The 18,888-nt window shown below is 48.8% G+C and overlaps 3 protein-coding genes across 16 annotated transcripts in view; 1 reads left to right on the forward strand and 2 right to left on the reverse strand.

Moving 5' to 3' along the window:
* Positions 1-398: 398 nt before the first annotated feature.
* On the reverse strand, positions 399-11,009 carry JMJD6 (jumonji domain containing 6, arginine demethylase and lysine hydroxylase). Of its 4 annotated transcripts, XR_004619895.1 has the most exons (8): positions 10,586-11,004; positions 9,654-10,042; positions 8,871-9,157; positions 7,655-7,790; positions 6,177-6,315; positions 5,174-5,301; positions 4,570-4,720; positions 399-3,937 (listed from the first exon to the last, which is right to left on the reverse strand). XR_004619895.1 is itself a non-coding variant. In XM_011223823.3 (7 exons), the coding sequence occupies exons 1-7, from the start codon at positions 10,712-10,714 to the stop codon at positions 3,901-3,903; spliced, it is 1,245 nt and encodes a 414-aa protein (XP_011222125.2). In that variant the 5' UTR covers positions 10,715-11,005; the 3' UTR covers positions 399-3,900. The 4 variants fall into 4 exon arrangements, 2 of the variants coding, with proteins under 2 accessions (XP_011222125.2, XP_019654301.1); XM_011223823.3 differs by lacking the exon at positions 4,570-4,720 and having other exon boundaries at positions 10,586-11,005; XM_019798742.2 differs by lacking the exon at positions 399-3,937 and having other exon boundaries at positions 3,976-4,720.
* A 1-nt stretch (position 11,010) lies between these two features.
* METTL23 (methyltransferase like 23) lies at positions 11,011-16,515 on the forward strand. Of its 4 annotated transcripts, XM_034641642.1 has the most exons (6): positions 11,361-11,497; positions 12,899-12,961; positions 13,868-13,972; positions 15,249-15,486; positions 15,572-15,656; positions 15,805-16,515. In XM_034641642.1, the coding sequence occupies exons 3-6, from the start codon at positions 13,889-13,891 to the stop codon at positions 15,968-15,970; spliced, it is 573 nt and encodes a 190-aa protein (XP_034497533.1). In that variant the 5' UTR covers positions 11,361-11,497; positions 12,899-12,961; positions 13,868-13,888; the 3' UTR covers positions 15,971-16,515. The 4 variants fall into 4 exon arrangements, with proteins under 4 accessions (XP_034497532.1, XP_002918430.3, XP_034497533.1 ...); XM_034641641.1 differs by lacking the exon at positions 12,899-12,961 and having other exon boundaries at positions 11,011-11,497; positions 15,572-15,648; positions 15,805-15,944; XM_002918384.4 differs by lacking the exon at positions 12,899-12,961 and having other exon boundaries at positions 11,033-11,497.
* The window catches only part of SRSF2 (serine and arginine rich splicing factor 2), a 3,376-nt gene continuing 964 nt past the window's right edge, over positions 16,477-18,888 (reverse strand). Inside the window, exons 2-4 of one of the 8 annotated variants that reach the window (XR_004619899.1) lie at positions 18,542-18,852; positions 18,159-18,262; positions 16,477-17,514 (exon numbers count right to left, since the gene is read on the reverse strand). Coding sequence is in view for 3 of the 8 variants with exons in the window: in XM_034641645.1 (XP_034497536.1) it covers positions 18,549-18,852 (304 nt within the window). In the remaining 5 variants the exon portion in view is untranslated. Of the gene's footprint in view, positions 18,853-18,888 lie in introns of all 8 variants that reach the window. The other 7 variants (XR_004619900.1, XR_004619901.1, XR_004619897.1 and 4 more) reach the window with 7 other exon arrangements.

Below are 18,888 nucleotides of genomic sequence, written 5' to 3' on the forward strand. Positions count from 1 at the left end.
GTGCAAGACCAGTAGCTAGATGGAGTGCTATTCACAGGGCAGACCTAAGTATGTGCTCAGGCTTCTTCCTGAGCTCTGGTCATGACCAGCAGGCTTCCAGAAGACAGGGAGGTTAGTCCTGCTGCTTCACGTAATAGTAAGGGGTGCCAGCAAAAGGAATTTCAGTGGTGGTTGGTGAAAAATGCCCCGTAACTATAAAATGTGGAGAGGGGCTCCTATCTCAGCTACTGGCTTTTGACCCCCAGGGGGGGTTTCAGCCAAAGTAGGCCTTCTTTGTTCGCTGCCTTCATTGTTTGAAAGTATACATCTAAGAGGGCCCGCCGTGCAACTCAGCTACATTCTGTATCCACTATCAGATGAATAAGGAAACAAGAACAAAACAATGCAAAAAACCCAACTCCAAATCAAGTTGCTTTATTTAAAATGATGAACAAGTTTCATCCAAGTGAAAGTTAAAAATACCCATCGAACGGCGGAGCCACAGGCATCCTGTGGTGGAGCCCACGGCGAGACGAAAGCAGACGTAGCAGGCTGCTGGGTGTCTCTGTGGCAGCTGCAGGAGGCACAAGGACTCTGCACGGTCCCCGTTCTTCTGCACTGTCCAGTCACCTTGGACACAGGAGGCCGGGCCAGTTCTCATGGGACATTCGGTGGGGGCTAGACGTCTCACGTTTTTGAACTAATGATGAGACGAAAGTCACGAGCCACCACCCGAGGGGGCCAGGACACGAGGTTCACCTAGTTTTGCTGTATGTAATGTAACGTCAGTGGAACATCTTGACAGAGGCAGGGAGGAGGGGGGAGTGTGAGCAGAAACCAGACTCCACAGGGAACCATCGGCAGTACGCAGCACACAATGACAAACAACTTATTTGTGGAAACACTACACACAATTCAAGGAACCTACAGCTGTGCACGTACGCGCCTACACCCTAGAAAGCACTTTTTTACAATATTTACGGCAAAACTCCTATTCTGTCCCCCACTGTTGTCTAAGGTCCTAAATCACATCCAGGCCGAACCTCTAGTAAGTTCATAAAGCACTTATACCAGCAACTTCCTTGCCAATCCTTAAATATCTTTAGCTAATTTAGAGAGAAACCAGATACTAACAACAAAACTGTGATGTTAATTATGTTCTTTTATGAAGATCTCATAAACCTTAATTTAGTAAGGCCTGACCTTGCTTTTCTGGTTATGAAAATGGATGTGCTTGACTCTACCTACCCTGACCAGTGACCCTTGGGAGCCGTGCGTGGCACTCTGTCTTTCAGCACCATGAGGGGAGGGACCTGGGCTCATCCCTGCTGCGTGTCCAGCACCTAGAGCAGTGCCCGGCACTCAAACACAGGCTGATCGCTTGGATGATTCATAAACGGGCATCTGGAAGCCAGAGCCAAATGTGAACAACATCCCTGTTTGGTGGCTCTCCCCTCAAAGGTGTCACCCTGAACATCCCAGCAATACTAATGACCCCAAGGACACCTGTGTGTGGCACTGGATACTTCTGGCTGACGGTAAAGTCTTCGGCGCTCACCCCCAAAGCCCCAGGGCCCCACGCTGTCTTCCTCCAATCTGCTCCTCCCTATCAGTAGTTACTGGTCCAAGAACCCTTCTTCCGGGACCCAGCTTGCTGGTTTCCAGTTGGAGAAGAATCCCTAAAAAAGTTTCATGTCGTGTCCTTGCCCTTACTATTGCTGACACCACTTAAAAGAGCTCAAACCAGGTGGGGTGAAGGGTTAACTTTAGAACAGATGGACCCTGGTTCCCACTTCCTATCTTGTCCCTAGCACCCAGCCATCACAGCACTCCTCTCTCATGGTTTCCCCACCTCATCCCTGCTTTATTTCCGTAATGGTGTGCTTGGCTGGCCCATAGTGACAGTAACGGGTGGAGTGGGGGGTGTTGAATCCCTGGCCTGGCTAAAACAAAGACTGTCCCATGGTCACTCATGGGGTGGTAAGAGCCAAACGGCACCATGCAAAGCTGTGTGATCCAGATGCTTTCCGGTGAGGTGACTGCGGGCTCTCAGGTGGGCTGGATCCCTGATTTCTGGATATTGTTTGTCAAACAAGAATCACCTTTGGCCTCTCGGGAAGGCTAATCTCTCCCATTCAAACTTCTACCGTCATCACACAAAAGTATCCTATCCTGCCCCCTGGCGGCAAACAGCCTTTTGGTTTTTTTTCTTTACACTGACGTTTAGAGAGAAGTTGATATGAATTAGAGAGGAAGGCGTGATAGCCCGGTAGCAATAGTGGGGTAAAGAAAAAAGCATTCTAGAATACGGCAAGAACATTTTAAAAAGGAGACAGAGGAACCCCATTCAGGTGTGAACACAGACAACACGTAGTTCAGGGTTTGACTTTACTCACACCCAAACACACCCTGGAATGGAAGCAGGGATGCCTGAGCCCGGGTGGCCTGATGGGAAAGGGGAGCAGCACCAAGGGACAGGTGACAGGCGCCAACACCGAGGAACATGGTGGACGTTCTCCATCCAATGTGGCCACGTATTGGGACTGGCATTAGAGAATGCAGAAAATTAAGACAAAGCAGGGGACCAGCCTCCTAGAGGAAAGCCACATGACGGAGCCAGTATCAAGAAATGATCATCAGTCTGTTAAAAATACAGCCTTTGCACAGAAGAGCCCTGGATTCCCCGGATCACACCCATGTTTAGGGAGGATCTGGGGAGGCAACACCATACAATTCCAGGCCGTCTGCATGCACGCCTCTGCCCCCTGGGATGCTGCAGCGAGAGCTCCTGCTGCCCTCTGGCAGCTCACGCCCTTCCCTATACCCCGGCCCAGAACAGGGCATGCTGCTCAGTGCTTTTCACTGGGCACATCCTTGACAAGCCCACTCTTACTTTTATTTAAATTTAGCTGAATTTAGGGACAGATTAAGGCAAGCAGGTGAACTGAGAGGGCAAGAGATGGAACCTGCTGTCAATCCCCAAGGATTCATACCAGAGTTATTTAGAAGCCTAAACAGATCCCAAAGACTAGAAGCACCATATATGGATTTATTCCAGACACGTAGCACAAGCCACCCACCGAATGTCTGCTGGTCAAACAAACAGGGACCCTAATCGTGAAGTCTCTTACAGTGAGAGCGTCTGCCTTATGGATCACGTGGCAGGAAAGAACAGGACACATCTGTTAGAAGCTGGCCCTACTCACAACTTGAATTCTGCAATACGAACACATGGAACACCTTTCTCACTGTTCCCAGACAAAAACCCTGACATGTCATCCCTCCCCCAAAACACACCACACAAAAATGCTGCCGGAGCTGAAGAGCCTCTCTGGCGGTGGCGAGAAGGTAACGCGGCCTAAGCCCGCACTCGCGCTGGTGAGCGGTGCTGCCCGCGTGGGCTGGGTCCCGGCCACGGAGTGCGGCGCCGGACAAACGGTGACACACAGGGAGGTGGTGCGTGCGCGGCACTTTTTACGTGTAGCCAGCTCACACACAAATCCGAGTCCACTCACCCCGCGGGCCTGCTCACGCGCAGCCGGCTCTCCGACGGCAAGGGTTCCTCACCAACATCGAGGAGTATCAGACGCGGCGAGACACTCAAGGGATCCCAGCCCTGCGGCCTCGAGGTCGAGCAGCGTGGCTTAGACGAGACAGCACAGACCTCCTCACCCAACAGCTCGCCAGCTTTCCGCGTTGCACGCTTCACCGAGCTTGCTGAGCTCTGAACCTTCTTGACCATCTATTCTTAGTAAGCAGCAAAACCAGCATTTGACCGAAGACAGAAGCTTGGACCAGAGAAGGAGTATCCAAATTCAAAGAAGACAAAGGAGAAGGTGGGAGCAGAAGACGTGAAAACTGAGTCAGGTGGCCGCCAACAGCGTACACGGGAGCCACCTCAGGGAGAGTCTCTTTATCGGCTCAGGGGTGAGCCCGGCCTCCACAAGTGTCCCTAATCCTGCCAAGGAAAGTACAACTGCCTGTAATCAGCATGTAGACGGCACCGCTGGCACGAAGCTGGAAGGAAACGTTAGAGCAGAACCCCAGGACCCCACATGCAGTTCAGGGCAGGGCTGTCCCTAAGACTTTCTCTGACAAAGTCACACATCACGGGCAGGTGGCAGTCATTAGCAACAGAAACACCTTAGAAAAGCCAGAAGAGAAATCTAACGCTGGCTGTGAAGAGGACACCTTGGCTGAGAAATGCATATTCTAGTCCCGTAAGTTCACGTGACTAGGACTTCTGGAATTCCAGTCTGACTACAGAGAAAGAGGAAAACAAATGGCAAGGCCTGTGGGTCCTGAACTTTCCTAACACATGTTAAGAAAACACCCAGCTGCTCAGAGATACAAAGAGCACAACAGCAACGTCACCCGCGGCAGGCCAGCCTTCGGACACAGTCCTCCGACCTTGCCTACTGAACTACCTCCTCGAAACCTGCCCGCTTACTGCCGCCGCCAGACACACGGCAGCTTGCACGTGAGAAGAGGCTCTGGGATCCAAACCTCACTGTAAGCCCATTACGTGCCCACCACGAAGGCACGCGCTGGCAGAGAGATTACCTTACTGACCCTGATGCCAAGTTTTACCTTATTTCGACCCAATCCGGTAAACACAGACGTGGGAGGCGTGATGAAGGCCTTACAGAAAACCCGAGCTCTTCACGGCTGCCTCACTTGGTGTGAGTGCCCAAAGCGACAGTGCAAGTGGGGGGAAAAGCAGGAGGCCGCCCCTCAGGCTCTGCGGAGACACCGGCACCTTCTCTTGGGCTGACCCCTGACTGCTATAACCACTACTTCCCCAGCGAGGGCACACAGCAGTGGACTCACTGCTTTCCCCACCACCACAGGGACAGCAACAAGGGGAGGTTCTGGTATTCTCAAAGGACAAAAGTTGCAAAGATATAAAATGTATTTAATTTTTATTAAATAACGTTAAGGGTTTCCTTGGCACCATCCACACAGATTCTTGCCTTTATGCATAAAATAAGCCACATTACTTTGCACTGGTAGCAGAGAAAGAAGCTACTATAGCAAATGCTAAGTGAACGGACTCCTATTCCAAGGGCGTCCTCGTTCTCTGGCTTTCTCTGGCCCTCCCCTTGTCTGCAGATCCAAAAGGCTGCCCTCCCCAGGGCCCTGCCCCTCGCCGTGGGCACGTCCTCCTACACAGACAACAGCCGTGCGTGGTCACCTGGAGGAGCTGCGCTCTTTGCTCACACAGTCGTCCTGGGTGGTGGTGTCCCCGTTTCCCATCATGCTGCATGTTCTCCGCTTCTTCCTGCGGTGCATCGTCCCATCACCTTCAGACCCAGACTCACACTGGACAGGGGAGGAAGAAAACAGGAACTCAACTAGATGCAACCCATTCTGCCTGTAAATAAACTTCTGACCTCAACAGACAGGGCAAACGTCACCGGAGTGCTCCCAGAAGCGAGCAGCCATTTACGACAGCTCTACCAGGAGGTCCGAATCGCCATCTCCCTCAGCCGCTTCTGGCTCCCAAACACTGCACCTTCCCTCAACCGCCAGCTGTCCCTCCAGGGCTCTCCAACGGGAATGTTACTTGTCTGACATCGAGACACGCGCTCTAAGACTATTTTATAGTCAGCACTCTGAGACTGCGTTATGCAACTGCACTGAAGCCCACAGACCCTGAGGGGGGACCAAGGAAGTATAGCACTTAACATTCCTACCCTCCCACCCCGAAAACACCAATCCATAGAGTATGCAAAGTGCTAGGACAGAAATTTCATCTCGTAAGGGCCCAGGTTCCTCTTCCCCAAAATGATGTGAGCTTCTAACAAGCAACTGAATTCGCTGAGCTTCCAGGCTTACAATTTACATCCACAGGGACAATTCTCAACATGGCCTTTGAGGTGACAGTGCTCAAAGTCTGAGTCCCCATACTGCTGTTCGTGAGCTGTGGGATCCCCAGCCGTTCACGTAACAAAATCCCCAAATACTCCTTTTACCTCTTGAAGTCATTGTAACAACTCACACGTGCGCGCGCACACACGTGCAAAGCTATAACATGGGCAAAATTCACCACCCAGCAGGAAAGGTGACAGTTGTAGTTCTTGGAACAAAGTGGAAAACGTTCACATCTTCCTCCCTCCTGGACAGGAGGAGGGAGAGTCACATCTGGAGTTTCCGGGGTGACCTGCCCCGAGGCCTGGGAGGGAGCAAGGCCTCACCTCCGAGTCCGAGTCGGACGAGCTGGAGCTGGAGGAGCTGGACGAGTCGCTGGAGCTGTCTGAGGCGATCCCTGTGGACTCCTGAAGGTCAACGGAGTCAGCCAGGACTGCCAACTCGGGGTGTTCTTGCTTCAAGATCCTGAGAGACAAGAAACATCGTTCCCAGTGCTGGGACCAGCAGTGACGCCAGTGCACAATAACCCGGACTCAAAGCTGAGGCCTGTCTCTCTCAGAAGCACCTAGGAATGTCAGGTGCCTTGGCTCAGAGTGGGTGCTGGACAGTGGTGAGGACACACGAATCCACAGGCTGGGAACAAAAGCCCTAACATGCTGCTCAGGCTTTTCTGAAAGGCGAACTAGCTCCACGCCAAGTCCCTATGACCTTCGCAAAGCAGCCATCCTTGCTGCTGACGTGGGAGGCAAAGTGGCCCCGAGTTAGTCTTTTTTTTTTTTTTTGCCACCTGGGAGAAAGAGTCTCTCTTCCTTGTGTTTTTTCCCTGAACCTTTCCTAGCTGATTTTTTTAAACCCTTCCTTTCCACAACACAGCACTGAGTGACCGCAGTTGGGCTTGGTTAAGTTCCATTTTTAAGAGTAGCAACAATTAGGCTTGCAAGAAATAAGAAGTATCAAGCAACGGAGAGGGTCCCCCTCACTCGAAGATAAAACTGAACTGGACTTTCAGAGGCAGAAGCCCTCCCCTTAGGGACCTGATCTGACATCCATTCTAACCAGGGACAAAAGACCAGCTGTATGGTAAGGCCTTTAAGATGACCAAATCACAGCACACAGCGGCCAAAGGGTTGGAGTAAGCGGGCCTCAGGTGCCCGAGAGTCCGGGGAGAACAAAGCCACCACCCTTGCTGGCCCTCTCAGCAGGGAGGCTGAGCGCTGACCAAGCCAGGATCCCTCTCTTACCCCGAGAGCTGGTCCCTCCAGGTCAGGGTTGGGACACAGTGGCACGGGGTGGCTGGGGGTGGCTTGCACTGCCGCTGCCCGTGCTGTATCTGTTCTGTGGATAAACAGAGGAGCTAAGTCTCCAGGGCAGTCACCTCACTCACAAGAACTGAAGGTAATAAGTTCAAAGGGGAATAATGCTTCTCAGTAAGAAAAAGAAAGAACGAAAATAAAACCCAAACAAAATGGCTTCCTTTGCTAGTGCTAGCTTTGGGGGGAAAAAAAAAACAAAACAGAAAATAAAACAAAACAAAAAAAGCAGAAAATGAGAACCAATCCCAATTATGACCGTGTTTTGACTGACTGATCAAACATGCAGAGTCTTACCCTGTCACCTGGAGGCTGGCACGCATCCTGAGAACTAGCCCTGACCTTGGACCCACTCTCCTCTGCCCGTGAGGTTTTGCATCCCCCGCTCTCCCAGGCCTAAGATCAGCACACGTTACTGCAGCAGCGACTCTTGCCATTTCACCTCTGGGGTAGGAAGTGGAACAAGGCAAAAATAAGAAAAAAATGTCTCTCACCTATACCATTTCCTCGATAACTTTGGTCTCCCTCTTACCGTCTTGTGCCATACAACAGGGAAGTTGGTGCTGCTGGCAAAATTCTGGGTGATGGCAATGGTGGTGTCAAGATTAAGGACAACATGCCACCAGCCTCCTGAAATCCAACATATAAACAGTTAAACAGGGTTTCATTCTGTGCACAATCACAAATAACATAAGCTTCAGGAATAGAGGATTCCTATCTACCTATCTACAGGTGAGACAGGTAGAGACTCAATGTGACCCAGACTGGTCAATGCTTCTCCTGATCCAGGAATTGCAACCTAACTGTGGAAAGTTCTACTGGAGCACAGCCATGCCTGTTCATTTCCAGATTGTCCATGGCTGCTTTCCTGCTCCACAGGCAGAGGTGAGCAGTTGGAACAGACCCTGTCTGGCCCACAGGACTGAAAATATTTACTCTCTGCCTTTTACAGAAAAGGGTGTTGACCCCTGTTAACCCAAAACTGTGATCAAAACTGTAAAGGCAGCAAGTTCTTCACCTCCTAGGAGGAGAACACCTATCTTCAGTATTAAATACCCTCACTCTCAATACTTAGCCTATCAAAGCAAAGTGTAGTTTTCAGGCATGGGACGTCCTGCCTCTTGGCCCCAAGTTCCTATTTCCTGGCTCAACCCGGCCAATGCTGCAGTGTATTAAAAACCCAATTTACTGGGGCGCCTGGGTGGCTCAGCCGGTTAAGCATCTGCCTTCCTCTCAGGTCATGATCCCGGGTCCTGGGGTCGAGCCCCACATGGGACTCCCTGCTCAGTGGGGAGCCTGCTTCTCCCTGTCCAGCTCTCCCTACTGTGCGCACTCTCTCTCTGTCAACTAAGTAAATAAAATCTTTTAAAAAATAAAACAAATAAAATAAAAACCCAATTTCCAGAAATATACACAAATCATGGTACATGCACAGAGACACCAGATAACTACTAGGCATAAAGATGAATAGGATCTTTACATACAGGAAGTTTATCAACAGGCGCTATGTGTTTAGGTTACAAGAAATGTGGACAGCAGCCCCCTAAGCACTTGACCACATAGCCGCACATCTCTGTCCAAGGTGGGAAGCAGTCTGTTCATTTAGTCAGCATGCAGACAGGTTTCTTTGACTCCTTCTATATACACTTGTGCTCCGAAATGACACATAACTGAAATCAAAGAATGTACTTTCTCTTAGTTCATCTATACCTGGTACAAAGACAGTCTCTCCTGGTTTTTGTAAGATTTCCAGGGGTTTGAATTCAGGTGGCCAGGTGGGAAGCTGGGTCCGGGGATGAATGACACTAAACCAGGTAATAGCTTCATCTTGCTGGTTCCCTCCTTCTTCACGGGTCACCTTGATGAGTTCCCTGGGTGTGCTGGTAGGAAACAGGCACCAGCGCTTGTGGCCCTGAACTAAGGCATTCCAGGCACTGGTTCCCAGAGGGTCGATGTGAATTCCAGTTCCAGAGCGCGGTGGCCCCATCACAAACCACCTAAAGGAGGGAAACGTCCAAGATATGAAAGGTAATTTAACTGTACACACACACTACCAAATACTGAGCTTTTAGTCTTACACGTTATACTCTTTATTTCAGAAACTACATAAATCCTACACAGAACACTAGACAGAACACTAAATGAATCACGAGCAACAGAAATGCTCCACAACAGAAAGAAGAAAAAAATCACTGATGTGGCTTACTACTACTGGGCTTTAACTATTAAAGATTCCTTCGAAGATCAGTGGCTTAACTTTGGTTGCATGTTTGAGTCACCTTAGAAATCCTGATGCCCAGGTGGCAACCCAAATCAGTGAAACCAGTCTGTGGCTGTAGGACCTGGGCAGGCAGCAGTAACCCCCCAAGTTAAGTTCCATGTGCAGCCAAGGAGAACCACTCACTGTTAATGGAAAAAGATTAGCCAACGGAGCTCAGGTGACACATACTGTCCTACATTAGACTGTAAGGGCTTCACTGCCAGGTACTTTACCTGTAAGGGGGCCTGCGTTTCTCCCCGGCATACTGGAAGAGATCATCAGTGAAAAACTTGGGCACCTTGTAGTCTTCCAGAAGTTTCCTTCTTTTGGGGTGTTCACCATAGCTGCTGTCAAAGATGTAAAGGGGGCTGTCGTCCCGAGTGCTCTCCATGTACTCGATATAGTATTTCATCTTCATCTTTACGGAGTAGCCGTCATTATCCTCACCACACTTGAACTTCTGGTTCCGGTACTTCCTTTTTAGGCGCTCCAGGGTCCATTTCTCCTGCGCAGACCAACCCTCTTGGGCATTCAGCAGAACCACGGGCTTGTACGGTCTTTCATATCGCTCCACAAATTCTTCCACCGACAGCTGTAATGCGTCTGCCCTTTCCACGTTATCCTAAAGGAATCAGAAAAGACCTATCCAGTTACTTAAAAAAAAAAAAAAAAAAAAGTACAGCGGCAGCAAAGGGCGTCCCCCAGGACCAATTAGCAACGACATACCTACGGAGCCAGATTCTTGTTCTGGTTTATCTTGGCCGGGGGGTGGGGGGGTGGGGGAGTGGGAAGAAGGGGGACAAGGACCTGCGTGTGGACTGACACGTCGCACCCGGCGCCGCCCCACCAAGGGAAGGGAGCTTCGCATCTCCCACTCGTGGGCCTCCACAGTCAAGTCCCCGGGGGCCCCATCGCCCAAAGGGGTAAAGGTGCAACAGTCCTTCTTGTGGAGATCGCCAAAAGCGTCAGCCTCCAGCCTCCAGGTGGCCGGGCAGGCGGGAGGAAGGAGGCCCGCCCTGGAACCCGGGCCCCGATGACCCCGACCCCCGCGGGGTGCGGGTGAGTCCATCGGAACTCGGGGGTGCCGCGCTGGACGCCGGGGGAGGTGCGGAGCCGCCGGGAGGTGCCCGTGCCCGGCCCCGGCCCGCGACCCCGGCCCACTCACCGCCACGGCCGCCGGGTTCAGCGAGAAGCTCTCGTAGTAGTTGTGACGGGTCCAGTCCAGCGAGTCTTTGAGCTCTGGCCGCGCACTCCGCTTGGCCTCGCGGATCCGCTTCTTGCTCTTGTGGTTCATCCTCTGGGGGTCACCAGGTGCTCCCGCGACCACTTCGGTGTTCCTCGCTTCCTGCTTCTAAAGCACCCCCTCCCCAGGCCGGACAGCGGCTGCGGCGGCGGCGGCGGCACTCAAACGCCCTTCGCTCTGGCCCGGCGCCTTTAAAGTCGCCTTCCAGAAAATTCACTCCCCAACCACCTCCCGGGCCTCGGGTTGGGCACGCGGCTGCAGTCTTCCCCGCCCCCCGGCCTCTCGCGGTGAGCCATTGGCTTGGCCACCTCCGGGATCCGCCCTCACACTCGCCGACTCTCCGCCATGTTGGGAAGGTCACGCCGATCGAGGAGGCGCCTCACTGCGGCCCCGCCTATCCCGCGCCCGCTTCCGATGTGTGCGTCACTTCCGGGCGTGAGCCGCTTTCTCCACGGCCCGTTTCCGGCGTGCGAGTCTCCGAGTGTACCTGTCTTCCGTGTCTCTTGCCGGGCCTCCTGTGTCTTCTCGCCGCGCGGCCACATCATCGCCCGAGGGGTGATTTCCCCGCCCTTGCTGTCGAGTTGCAGCGACCCGGCAGGGCCGCGAAGGGCCACGCGGCGCCGGTTAGGTGGCCTTAGCCGGCCTGGGGTTTCCCGCACGCGCAGCCTGGCAGCCCGGCGCTCTTCGCTGTTCCCGGCCCGTCCGGGTGTCCCCGACTCCCCCCTGGGCAAGCGTAGCCTCCGAGAGTATGAGGTCCGGGCCCAGCGCTTTCGGTTCTCGGAGGAGCCGGGCCTGGGGGCCGCGGGGGCCGTGCTGGAGGTCACCGTCCCGCAGGTGCGTGCGGCAGCACCGAGAGGCGCTTCCAGCCCTTTGCGGTGGCGCCCCGGGCAAGAGCCGTTCCCAGCCGACCTGGGGTGTTGGGAGGGGTGGGGCCGGCATTTGGCGGCTACTCTGCTTTAGGATGAACCTCAGGGCGGGAAGGTTTGTGGAGTGAAGCCCTTGGCAGTCTTTAGTAAGAAAGTTGGGTGCCCTGCCAGGAAGAGGGCCTTTCACATCGAGTATTTCCTGCCAGAAAGGTGGCATGTTTTTTTTTTGTTTGTTTGTTTTGTTTTTTAAGATTTTTTAATTTATTTGATAGCACAAGCAGAGGGAGCTGGAGGGGGAGAAGCAGGCCCACAGCCGAGCAGGGGGCCTGACGTGGGGCTGGATCCCAGGACCCTGGGATAGTGACCTGAGCTGAAGGCAGACGCTTAACGACTGAGCCACCCAGGCGGCCCTGAAAGGTGGCATTTTTGTCACCAAATATTTTCTTTGATCTTGTTGAAAGGTTGAATGGCTTCTTAATTCAGTTTTATCTAGGACCGGGGAGTCCACCCACACTTTCCAAATAAAGTTCTTGGGTTGCCACTCCCTTGTTACTTTCAGCTCATGGCTGTCCCCAAACACTCAGCAATAATAGAAGTAATACCTTATGCGTCCGGTTTTTCAAAGCACTTGGACATTGCAGTGTTTTGATTGATTTGATTTTTCTTTTATTTATTTATTTTTTAAAGATTTTATTTATTTATTGGACGGAGAGAGACACAGCAAGAGAGGGAACACCAGCAGGGGGAGTGGGAGAGGGAGAAGCAGGCTTCCCGCTGAGCAGGGAGCCTGATGCGGGGCTGGATCCCAGGACCCTGGGATCATGACCTGAGCCGAAGGTAGACTCTTAATGACTGAGCCACCCAGGCGCCCCAGTGTTTTGATTTTAACAACAATCTGTGAGGTAGGTAGTAGCAAAAACAATTTGAAGATGAAAAACTGTCTAAGAGGAGGTAAAGTCTCAAGTGAAACCCATTTCTGATAGTTTTTAAATGTCTTCGTGTTGAAATACCCCGAGATTTCTTCCCAAGTTTAGGAGGTGATATTCCGTGAGAATAAAGACCCCTTTACACCCAAATCTGCAAACTCACTGCTGTGGTCAGAAATCCTTTATGGTATGCTGGGTAAAATCTACCAGGGCAGGCATTTTATTCACGCTGCACTCCCTATACTTAGAACTAGTGCCTAGGTACCAATATTTTTGTTGAGTGGATTGAATGATTGAATTCAGTCCTTTAGCTCCTTTGCCTTTGATACTTTCACCGCTTCAGCCCCCCTTTCCAAGCCGTCCACTAGCAGCACCCTCTGCTCTAGAAAACAGACTCACAATTTTGCAGTTGAATAACAGCTCGCTTTCCTTATTTTGTGCAGGGTGCTCTGCTAAGTAGTTTGCATTGAGGCTTCCAAGTCATCCTATGAGAAAGTATTTTGCAGGTGAGGAAACCGAAGCACAGACAGGTTAATGGGTGAGGTCACACAACTAGTAAGTTACACATCCACTGTTTGAACTCAGGCTCATTCCAAAGGTGTGTGCCATTATTTTGCCTCCCTAAGTACTGTGCTCTCTCACAATTCTGTATCTTTCCAAAGGTTGTGTAAGCTGCCTGCCTTCCTAACCCAAGGACCGAGCTGCACTCAAAACTTCTGAGAGGTCTTCCTGGCGTCATTGTTTCCCATTAGCATACCAAGTTATGCCTGTGATTATAACCCTCTGATACATTCTTAACTGCACTTAAAATAAAAGCTAAACTTCCTGTGGCCTACGAGACCCCACAGCTCTGGTCCCTGCCTTCCCACTGACTTCTGTACCACAACTCTGCCTCCCAGCCCCCATGCCCCTGCTGTCAGTGCTCTCTGTGGTCCAGCCAGAGGCCTTTTAGTTCCTGCTTCAGGACCCTTGCCTGAATCATTCTCCCTATCTAGGACAGCCACTTTGTGGTCCCTGTCTCCCCACCCCTCCCTGCCTCCACTACTCTCACATCACCCGGTTTTGTTGTTAGCATTATCACCAACTAAAAATATATTTGCTTACTTGTGGCTAATTTTTTCTCGGTAGGTATGTACGTGTGTGCCTATGTGTGTATTCCATGATAACCTAGTTATCCTTAGCCCACTAAGCCACTCAGTCCCTGGATAAATGCTTTTTGAGTGAATGAGTGTATGAAGAGTGCTTATCACACGGTATTGCAGTTTTATATACCCCATGGGATGTGAATTGGACAGCAGGGAACTGTCATTTTTGTAATAAGATGCCAGTGTCGGGCACTCTGACTGCTGTAAAAATAAATATTATGCAACTGCCAGATGAGTTATTTTTGGCATACAAAAAATTCTTTTCAGGTGCTGCACCTCCAATATGGAATGTATGTTTGGCCCTGTGCGGTGGTCCTGGCTCAGTACCTGTGGTTTCACAGAAGATCTCTGCTGGGCAAGGCTGTCTTAGAGGTACAAATGCCCTTGAAGCTTCCTAAAATGCTCTGTTCAGGTAGAAGTCTACATGCCTGTTACTGACTTTTGTTAAATATTTTTAAATAGGGTGATTTGGCCAGGTTGTAAGTCATGTGAGCTAAAAATGCTTTTTACATTTTAAGTTGTTTTAAAAAAGAACATGCACCAGAGCCCACAGAATTCCCACCGAGACTAAAATATCATCTGGCCCTTTACATTATGCCGACCCTTAGAATATTCCAAGTGGAGCTGGTTGACTAATTCTAGTTATAGAATCTTGGCATAGAAGCAGTCATTAAGACCGTCTTTCCAGGGTGTCCCAACAGGGTCATCCGGGGTCTACTGTGACACATGCAGTTTCTCATACAATAGCCCTTTCAATTTTTGGAAATCTTGCGAGTATCCCAAACTCCTTCTCATCACTCCACTTGACATGAGACTGCTAAAGGCTTGGAGAAATAAACTTTTGTCACGTTTGCAGAAATGGTACAAGGCTTAAGTCTGAAGGCTGAGGACATATCCACAACTTAGTAACACCAAACTTACCAAAACCATGTAAATGAGAGGTGTGAAGGTACTTGGCATACTCTTGGCCCTGAACGGTAGCAATCTGTAGACACTCAGAAAAGATTGAGAATCTCCAAGCTCATGCTGAGAACTGGAAAATGGGAAACTTGTTTTTAGATTTAATACTTAGAAAGGCATTCCTTGGTTATTCCTTAGCATGCTTAAGACCTTGTCACTTTGAAGGCCCAACTGGAAAATCTTTTGTAGGAAGCCATGTTGCAGACCTATCAGGTTATAGCCACATAAAAGCAGTAAAAATTGGTAGTAACAACCATAATGGCCAGGTGTTCAAGTCACCCATCAAGCTTCTAGAGACTCAATGTCCTGTATAATTAGGAACTGCTTTATAGCCTGAAAGAGAACTGAAAATGACAGAACAAGTGTCCCAAACTGCCATGGGCAGATTGAGCAATGAACGTGCCAAATACACATGGAGTTTGGAAGCATTGTCATCAGTTGCAGAATACAGGGCCCCGTACAGGGGCTTAACCTTCCCACCCAATTAAGAAGAAAGTAATTTCTACAAACTGAAAAGCTTAAGCTTCATATAGTGAAGCAATGTAATTGTGGAACATTTTGCAGATATGACAAGCTCATCATTGACCCTGATGTTCCCTTAGGGAGAGTTTCCCTTAGGGAAACTAAGTCCTTAAATTCCCTGCAATGGTAAGCAGAACTTTGAAATACTATCTTTTAAATGTATTAGATTGGAGCTGGAGTGAGCCTTCCAGGAATTATAGCTGCAAAATGTGGTGCTGAAGTAATCTTGTCAGACAGTTCGGAGCTGCCTTACTGTCTAGAAATCTGCCGGCAAAGCTGTGAAATGAATAACCTGCCACAGGTGCGTGCCATAGGACTGACATGGGGCCACGTATCTCAGAATCTTCTGGCTCTACCACCACAAGATATTATTCTTGCATCTGATGTGTTCTTTGAACCAGAAGGTAAACTTTTTTCGGTCTTCAATTGCAAATTTGGCTGGAGAGATGAATTAAGTACGAGTCCATTTAAGGAGTTCTTTCTTCCCAGATTTTGAAGACATCTTAACTACAGTCTACTTTCTGATGCAAAAAAACCCTAAAGTCCAGTTGTGGTCCACTTACCAGGTAAGAAGGTAAGCCTGAATAATCTTGGTTTACTCTCAATTAAAAGTTAAATCCTTACTCCTCATGCAATATCTACTTTAAGGGTAAAATGAAAATGTATCTGAAGCAAAACAGGAAAAGCATAATTTTAAAAAACAATTTATTTTTCTTTTTCAGTGCTGACTGGTCACTTGAAGCTTTGCTCTACAAGTGGGATATGAAATGTGTCCACATTCCTCTGGAGTCTTTTGATGCAGACAAGGAAGATATAGCAGAATCTGCCCTTCCAGGAAGACATACTGTTGAAATGCTGGTCATCTCCTTTGCAAAGGACAGTCTCTGAATTACACCTACATACAGGCTGTTCTGGGACAATGTCAATACTAATTAGCAACCTGGCATGCCAACTAAGACTCAGACCATTTTATAGCTTCTTGGGAGTACAAACATTGAATTTGAAAATGGTCCGATCTGTCGGCCTTAAAGATTGTGATGGGTCACCTAGACAATACTCATGGGTTACAAAGCCATGAAAACAAAAATTAACACACCTGTAAAAAAAGGGACATGGATTGTTCTTTAAAAAAAAAAAACCAAAACATTAAAAACGGCATAAATTAAGCTGAGAGGAGGGGATACCCACAGCCTCAAGAAAGTGCTACCTTAGAGCATTGATTTTAGGGGTTATGGATGCTGAAATGGCATTTCCACTTTTTAACTTAGGAAAAAGTCAACTACTACACATTTCACTTTCATACTGTACAGTCAGTAACAATTCACAAGGTAATTGCACAGGTCTTTCAAATAAAAGGGGGGGGAAAAAAGACCAAGACATATTCTGAGAAAAGCTAACACCAAGAAAACGTTTTAATTAAACTACAGAAACAATGGTTATAGTACAGAATTTTCATGAGCAAAAAGATACACCATGTTATAAGTACTTACAAAGTTACAAACCATTTTGCTTCCTTAACATTTTTCATATTTTTAAGTTCATACATGAAGATGATCAGATATACCATTTTGGGGGGAAGGGGGAAAAAAGGTGTATTTATCATCAGCTAGATGTGCTCACTGTATGCTCCGTTATTTATATGCAAGGCCCGGGTGACTGGAAGTGCAGTTGTCAGGCATTTTAATAAACTGGACAGCCATTTGTTTCTGCACGACAAGGCATCTTTACACAGGAGCAATCAGGAGAAAACAGGAAACAGCCAAGCACTCTGCACTGCAACACGCCACCTTAACAGCTAACCAGCATTACTCAACTGCTACACAACTGCGCCTAGTGCACAAAAATACACAAGAGAAGAGATTAGAATTGTGTTTGGTAAACAATCCTTTCAAAAAATCAAGTCTTTTCACCTGAAAAGTCTTTATACAAATTTGGGTTCAGATTACCATTTAGATCTGAAGGTAAATAACATATACAAACAAATTTACACCGACTTTTGTAGGTTTTTAATTTTAATGAATGAAGGCAATGTTGAGTCAATCTCTTGACAGCTTTAGGCTGTGTGTAATGGCTGCACACGTTTCCTTAAAAGTCAGGAGGCCACAAATTAGGTTACCAATCTGTTTAATTTCAAACAAAAAAAGTCAGCACTATATAAACAAAAAGGAAAATTTACCTCAAATATCCAAGCCAATAATGAAATCTGAAGTCGTTCACCTCACTAAATTACAAGAAATTTGAATAACAGCAACAAAATGGCACATAAAATGAAGTTTGCCACCTGAGGCAAAGCTTAAAACAAGTAAAAAGTTAGACAAAATGTTACAAAATAACCTTTTCAATAGCCAGTTGCTTGTGCCAAGGACTCTTCGATGGACTGGGTGTGTGGTCCTTTTCCCCCAAGTCTTCTGTTATGTTGCTTGTTGACCCATCTAGGTTTGAAAAGAAAAAAGTTCAGTTTACCTTCCATTACAATGAAATTATCGAAAGTGCATATGGTTTCAGTTTCAGGCATGTACGTACTAAGGCTCTGGTGAAACAAGTAGGTTACAGAAAGGTTCCACCCAGCCATTCTCAGTTTTTTAAAGGCCCAATTAGGAAATTTTCAAAGGCTACCATCCACTTTTACAAATTTGTGTTTATGCAATCTTGGCCAAATAACCAAGGTGAAAAATAAGGGAGGGGAAAAGAAAAAGAAGAAAAAATAAAAATAAAAAAAAAGGACGGTATCCAAACAAAAACAACTTGAAATCAGAAAATCAGTCTATTTTAAAGTAACTTTTTACTTCTCAAATGAAACATTTGGCAATTGAGAATAAAGCTTTAATATCTGAGCTACTTAGGGCCCTTTCCTTTTAAAAAATAGGACCAAACAATTTGAGAGTTAAAGACACACTATCCTTTCCCCACCCAGTGCAATACCTGTAAACTTTTTTGGGGTTCCAAAAGTTCATTGCTTCTTTTTGCAATTCGTTTGCCACATCCATTAGAATATGAAGTCCCAGTCAGTACAACAATAGTTGAACTGATCGTTTTCTCTAAGAGGATAGTGCATCTTTAACATTTAAAGACAAACCTGCTCCAATACACGCCCACAGAAACTGGTCCCTGGAGGATCAGCCAAATCAGTTAAAATCTGCAATACTGGCCAATATTCTTTTATCAAACAGGAGACCGCAGCTTTAAAGGGGAAAATGCAGACGTTGGATAAAAACAGCAAGAAATAGTCATTTTCATTAATAGGTCTCAAAACAGTTTACGAAACAGCCATTATTATCTAAGCTTTATGCACATCCTTTCTGCAGACCCCTCTCTTCAGTATTACTCCCAAAGCTGAGTTAGCTCACAGCCGCACTCCCGACATCAGGAGCCACTTTTATATTAACACGGACATAACAAGCTCCTGCAAACCCCATCTCTGAGTTCGGGTCATGTGTCTCGGATCCCCATTGACATTACCATTCGCTTAAGAGGACACCGCTCCTTCCTCCTCGGGAGACTTGGGGGGGCTCTTGGAGCGCGACCTGGACTTGGACTCCCTCTTGGACACGGGCGGAGGACTCCTGGACCGGGACCGGGACCTGGAGCGCGAGCGAGACCTGGACACCGACGAGGACTTGGACTTGGACCTTCGCGCCGACCTGGACTTGGACGTGGATCGCGACCTCGAGCGAGTGCGGGAGCGAGACTTGGAGCGACTGTAGCGGGAGCGGCTGCGGGACCTGGACCGGCTCCGACTCCGGGAGCGGCTGCGGCGGCGCCGCCGAGGGCTGCGGGCGGACGGGCCGGGCGTCAGGGCGGCCCGA

This window comes from Ailuropoda melanoleuca, chromosome 13 (assembly GCF_002007445.2).
Source record: "Ailuropoda melanoleuca isolate Jingjing chromosome 13, ASM200744v2, whole genome shotgun sequence".
In the NCBI taxonomy this organism is placed as follows: Eukaryota; Metazoa; Chordata; class Mammalia; order Carnivora; family Ursidae; genus Ailuropoda; species Ailuropoda melanoleuca.